General features: G+C 33.2%; 1 protein-coding gene across 1 annotated transcript; it reads right to left on the bottom strand.

The window, feature by feature from the left end:
• Nucleotides 1–958: 958 nt before the first annotated feature.
• Phum_PHUM316810 (JmjC domain-containing histone demethylation protein 1B, putative) lies at nt 959–5,942 on the bottom strand (the record flags this gene model as incomplete). Its single annotated transcript, XM_002427341.1, has 13 exons — nt 959–2,032; nt 2,934–3,050; nt 3,133–3,237; nt 3,335–3,589; nt 3,687–3,935; nt 4,032–4,223; nt 4,296–4,457; nt 4,537–4,806; nt 4,883–5,083; nt 5,153–5,325; nt 5,429–5,523; nt 5,621–5,802; nt 5,913–5,942. 13 exons carry the CDS (start codon nt 5,940–5,942, stop codon nt 959–961), a joined length of 3,105 nt encoding a protein of 1,034 aa, XP_002427386.1.
• Nucleotides 5,943–6,739: the final 797 nt, after the last annotated feature.

The following is a 6,739-nucleotide window of genomic DNA, read 5'->3' as shown; positions in this document are numbered from 1 at the left end:
CTCTTCATTATTATTATCATTAGTAGTATTATCATATGTATATAATAAAATAAAAAAATTTTTTCATATTTATATTTATATATATATTTTAAAGGCTTTTTTTTTTTTTTTTTTTAAATATTTTGGTAATTAAATGCTTTATTTTACATAAATTTTTCTTTTTTTTTTATTTCATCATCATTATTATTTAATAAGTCTTCGAAAAATTATTATTTTCCCTCCCCTCCCCCCTTAATTTTATTTTAAAAAAATAAGATCGAAACGCTCGTTACGTGGAAATTTTCATATTAAAAAAAAAAAAAACCTTTCGAGTGTGTGTGTGTGTGTGCGTGCGTGTACGCACGTCATCATCATCATCATCAACATCATTATTTTTTTTTTGTAAACGTTTCATCAATTATAATTTGGTACCCTTTTTTTTTTTTTTTCCCCCCCCTTTAAAACTATCATCATTGATAAAATTTTTTATATATACACATTTATATATATATATATATACCTTTCATTTATTTATACGCGTTTACGCACTCTGCGTGCGTGCGTGCGTGCGTGTCAGTATAACAAATTCATATTTATTTAAAAAGAATTCATTTTTTTTAAAAGAAATAAAAATTTTTAAAAATAAAAATAAAAATAATCAATGACTTTATGATGAGAACAAAAAATAAGAATAAAAAAATTTTCTTTTTTTTTTTGGTTGCACTCGATTATTATTATTATTATCATTATTGTAAATTTATAAGACATTTTTTTAAAATTATTATTTTTATTATTATTATTATTATTTATATATGTTCTATATATATATATATATATTTATATAATTTTTTTTTTTAATTTGGTCCAGATTATTTAAAATTTTATTCTTTAAAAAAAAAATGAAAAATATATATATATATATTATTGTATATATACATACTTTCCCCCCGTCTCCTCCTCCTCCTCCTCCTCTTATCAATTAAACTTTTTCTATTAATTTCCCTTCGACCACTCTCAAATTATTTTTATTTTTCGACACGAATTTCGATATGGACAAGTTCGAAATGAGAGGAGTGTGTGATAAATTTATACGGGATAACCTCACGCATTTTTGTAAATGATCTAAACTTAATTCGGTTATCGATCGACAATTGGACAAATCAATGTCCGTCAACATGTCTATGGTCGTCGCTTGAGATGTCGAGAGTTGAGCGACTCCAGCATCCGTGATCCTTCCGCACGACGACAAATCCAAAACGGCCAATTTGGGAAGGTGTTGAGTGATGTACCGCAAACTCACGTCCGATATGTCGCACCCGGCTATTTTCAAACACCTCAAATGCCTCAACCTTGATTTAGTTTCTAATAAACCGGGCCTGGAATCCGGCGGAGGAGACAATATGTCCCGTAGTGACGAATCGTTCATTCCGCTCACGAAAGACAAATCTAACGAGTGTAAGGGTGGGCAAACGCACGTTCTCAAAGCCGAAACTCCCGCCCACGAACATCCCTGTATTGATAATTCTCTTAGTTGAGGTAAACGACCGATTAACCATCCCAATTGTTTTTTCGCAATGTTAGTCCAATCTAATATGAGAGCTTCGGGTTGACGCCTTGCGATGCCCGCCAAATGACTCGCCGTCAGCCTCTTGTGAGATAAATCCATTTTACGCCACAGGCTCGGTTCCAAACTGTACCTGGCCCAGGCACGGCAAACGAGAGAACATTCGACGAGTTCCATCGGAGTCAAATAACGAAACACGGGAACTATGCAACTCCTTTCGAGAGCCAAATTGTTATCTTTGACGACGAGGTTTTGCCGGACTCCGGTTGCTGGTCTCACGACGTAAACGGGTCTCTTTAACACTTTGTTACTGTTTCCGGTGAGTTGTTGAGCCAGCTGAGTTCTTAAGGCCGATTTGCGAGGTTCCGTTGTCGGGGGTCCGGACGATGAATTATTCGAACTCGACACGTCTTCCGAACTTCTACTGTGTTTAATGGGCGTGGATGCGGCTGAGGGTCCTCGTAAACCGTCGAAAAAAAAGCTCGATTTCTGAAAAGAAAAAAAAATAACCAATCAAAAGTCCTCATTTTTTTTTTTTTTTTTAGACAAACGATTAACCTTTTTTTTAATCAATTAAGCGCGGGAAAATCGGTTAATCCTAAAGGATTAACGTTTGCTAAGCTAAGAAAATTAAGCAAAATTAAATTGTTTAAAAACAAATAAAACATTTAACAAACATTTTTGTGCGAGGAACAACAAAACACACCACCATTGCTTTCGCCATTTTATAATTTGTCTTAAATAATTCTAAGTTAACGTTTTTTTTTTTTTTTTTTCCACTTACCTTATGTACATATAAAACAAAAGAAAGATAAGGTATCATCTGCAAGTATTATACAGGCAAAGCAAAAACCCAAACGCATTAAAAATGAGTGTGCTAAAAGGAAATAAAGCACAATATTAGTGTGGCTGCAAAACAACAACAACAACAACAACAAAAAAAAATGGTGCAAACTCTTGTGTGCAACGTTTTACTTTCATTATTTTCTTTTTCTTCTTTTCTTTTACCGTCCTCGAGTTTTTATTTTAGGTTTTTTTTTTTTTTCGGGTTGGTTTATTGCTTTCGTTAACATTCTTACAATCCTTCATTTTTTTTTTTTTTTGCATATGAACAACTCAAAAAGCCAACACTCAACACTACATACAAACACATACTAAATTCGGATAAAAGGGATAAAGCAAAAAACAACATTTAATATTTACAACATCTTCTGCTATCATGTTAGACATTTTTTTTTTTTTTTGGTTAAAGGAATGCAAATTATTACTAAAGCAACAGCATTATTATTATTATTATTATTATTTTTTTGAATGAGTTAATTAACGAAACCATGCTTTTAAAAATTTTATGCGCATACCAACGATATAGAATAATTTTATTTCCACTTACATCCGTGGGAGATGATCTGTCTTCTTTGGGTTCCAATTTAGGCCTTTTTGGGAGTTCGCTCAATTGTGCAGGAGTTGCAGGTCGACTAAAACCTTCGCTATCTCGACTTTCGCTATCCTGTAGGAAGAAAAGTTTTTTCACATTTTTGTGGAAAATTCTTTTGCAAATAAATTTGAAGATTAAAAAAAAATTTTTTTACCTCCATTGGTTCTGTTTTAATATTATCTTTATTATCCATAGCATCGCTACTGACTGACATTCTTCTAATATCTGTTGATCTTTGCCTCGCTCTAAAATGCCGAGGCTGAAAAAAAAAAAAAAAAAAAATTTTATTCAATAAATTTTTCCTGATTTCCCCCCTCCCCCTCCCCCCATTTTGTACCTTTTTAGAAAAAACTCACTTTATATTCAACATTTTTCCCGTCCTTACAACATTTCGGACATTCCCAACTATTTGGTAAATCTTCATTGACGACTCCCTCGAGTCCTGGAAAACTTTTGGTGTAACATTCCGGATGAGCTATCTCGTAACACACACTACATTCCATGAGAGTGCTAGGTGTGTCGCGAGGTATTTTTTGTATGGGAATGACAGGTTGTTGTCCCCAACCATCCAAACCACACGTCAGACAAGCCGCAGTAACTGGCAACATGGGCTAAACGAAAAAAAAAAAAAAATTCCGATATTAATACAACTTCTTCGGCACAACAGCAAAAAAAAAAAAAAAAAAAAGGTAATAAACTTCACGATACCTGAAGACACTGTCTCATGACACAAGTTTGTTTGGCTCTACCTGGTCCTCCGAATTTGACCATGTCCAAACAGAAACTACATTCTCCGCAATCGTTTCTTTGACAAGCTTCGCATTTTTTACATCGCGTCCTCCGTCGTCTTGGTCCGCTTCCTTTTGCTGCTGGCGATCGATGAGCCATTTTGTGTAGTTTTGGAGTACGATTTTCCGCATTTTTCATCAGTGGAATTCTACCCTTTCTTATTCTTCCCTAAAAAAATTTAACGAATTTAACGTTTTTAAATATTACCTTGAAATAGAAAAAAAAAAAAAAATTTTAATACTAAATAAATACATCGAGATCAACATCCTCCATTCCCGTTCTAAGGACACTTTTCCCGGTTACAGCCAATTCTGGATTATCGTGCCTGTGTTGCTCGACAACCGTTCTCACGTCCTTAACCAAAGCTATCGGATCTTTTATTAATTCCGGTACATTTTTTCTATTTGTAGGTAAGGAATGAAGGTACATGACAATGGCTTTTAAACCGTGAAGTTCCTAAAAAACAACAATTACTCATTAATAAATACTTACTAATCTATTTAAATTTTACCTCCTTTAATAAATTACCTGAGGTGTTAGGTGAACATGTTTAGGAGGCGGTCCGGAAGGCGGGTTAGAACTAGGAGGTACGTCGTCCAAATGAGATTGACCGAGAAGGCAATGTACATATTTTTCTAGTACGTACCACAACATTTCCGTAAAAAAAGGATACCGAAATTTTTGAGGTACCTAAAAATATAAACTTTAAAAAGACACCAGACGCTTTATTTACAAAAACCTAAAAAAAAAAAAAACAAAAACAACTCACGTGAGTGGTATCTTCAACCTGAGCAATTTTAAGTTGCCTTTCGATTCCGAAGGAGTGTAAAAAATTACCACCGAACACCAACGAATCCATCGGCGTGTACACTGCATGTATCCAACCCGTGGGTATGAAAAATGTGTTACCCGCGGTCAAAGTCACCCTTTGACATTTTTCCACGTTATCGGCGAAAAATATATCTCCCTGCTTTCCCGAGAGTACCCATTGTTCGTACAAAGCCACGTTTCGTTCCGTGGGCGGTATTAACCAAAAAATCTAAAACAAATCAATCAATCAATCAATCAATAAATAAATAAACAACGAGTTAAAATAAATATTTACTACTACTTACCTTACTACCCTTGAGAATGTGATACCAAACGCTCGTTCCCCCAAAATCTATATGAAAATCCGTGTAGCATCCTTTGACCGACATTAAACAGTATTTTTGCACTTTCGGGTACATCATGTCATCTATGGCGTTTGTTGCTTCCGTTTGGGCTTCTTTTAAATGAGCTGGCCATACGCAATCGACCCAATCCAACAGCCGAACCTATTAAAGTTTTTTTTTTTTTTTAATAAAAATAAATTATTATAATTAATTAATTAATATATAACTTACTATCGTCGGACTTTGAACGTAATTTTCTAATTTCGTATGACTAAACTCGAGGGATATAACATTGAGTAACCTGTCCTTGTTGGGATCATTGTAATACCGACACCATTCTTTCATTGTCATCTCTTGATTTTTTTGAGTGTTTACATCCATGACGTCTAATATTCTTCTCGAACCTGTACAAATCGTTTTCATTTTTTAAAAACAATTAATTTTTATCGGGATAATCAAACAAACACTTTTTTTTTTTTTTTTTTTTAAATAAAAAATTAACCTTACCCACGCACATTTTGACGTGTGTCACGGTAAATTCTTGTGTGGGTACTCGTATTCCCAATCCAGTTTTCTCCCGGAAAAGCATCGGCGTGTTAAAACTGTCGTCATACGAAAAAAAAAAAAAAAAAAAATTTTTTTTAAATTAATTTTTTTTACCCGTTTGTTTAACCCCCTTTTTTAAAATATATTTTTTACCCGTGTTTTTGTAAATAAGCCAACGTTAAATCGGCTCCATTCATTTCCTTTACGAAACACGTCGTCGTAAATTTATCAGTCTCCATTTTATCTTCAAGGCGAAACGATCTCCTACCCTCTATGTCATCTTCTTCACCCAGCATCCAATCGTCTGTGTATAATTTTCTTTCTTTCCGATCTCTCTGAAAGCCAAAACAACAGAAGAAAATTTTAAGTATAATAATATACGATAAGATCCGACGACTACAACACACGCACGCACGCACACCCACCCACCCACGCACGCACGCACACAGGTGAGTAACATCAACAGTTTTAACATGTTGACCAATTATTATTATTATTATTATTATTATTATGCCCGTATATAAAAGTCGTTAACTGATTAATAAATAAATTTTGCCGACAATTTAATTGATTTTAATTAGTTACAATTTAAAATTTGAATTTGATTCCTTCGGTAAACCCAAATAAAAATTAAAATTTTAAAACTTTCGCGTTGTGATTGCAGACGACACTAAAAACTTTTTAAAATTTTTTTTTTAAGGGATTTCACGAAAAAAAAAAAAAAAAAAAAAAAAAAAAGTTATAAAGGGGGTGTTAATCAAATTATTTTAAAAACTTTTGACTGACAACAAACGTTTAACGCCTTAAAAAATTTTTTCTAAACGTGAATTTCATGGCGTCCATACAAAAAAAAAAATTTTTTTCTTTTCTTTTTGGTTCATCTTCCCCCCCCCCGGGAGATAGGTACGTACGTACTTAGGTATACGTATAAATACTAAACGGAAAATAAAAAATACCTGATCGCCATTCGGTGATAAAGGAAAAACCTGAAAGAAAACCTGCGAATTTTAGGTTTTTTTCACGCGTCATAATTATTTCTACGAATTATAAAAAAGTTTAAAACGACGATTTTCGCCCCCCAAAAAAAAAAAAAATTTCCTTCTTCTTCCTTCCTCCATTTTTCATTTTTTAATAGAATAATAATAATAATAATAATAACAACAACACATAAAAAAAAAAAAAAAAACGACGAAGAAAGATCGATATAAAGTTTATCGAACGGACATGCTCGAAAATATCATCATCATCATCATCAACAACAACAACAACAAC

Source organism: Pediculus humanus, genomic scaffold (assembly GCF_000006295.1).
Source record: "Pediculus humanus corporis 1103172107723 genomic scaffold, whole genome shotgun sequence".
Classification (NCBI taxonomy): Eukaryota; Metazoa; Arthropoda; class Insecta; order Psocodea; family Pediculidae; genus Pediculus; species Pediculus humanus.
Note: the sequence above shows the minus strand (reverse complement) of the source record. Positions and strands in the feature narration are given on the sequence as shown.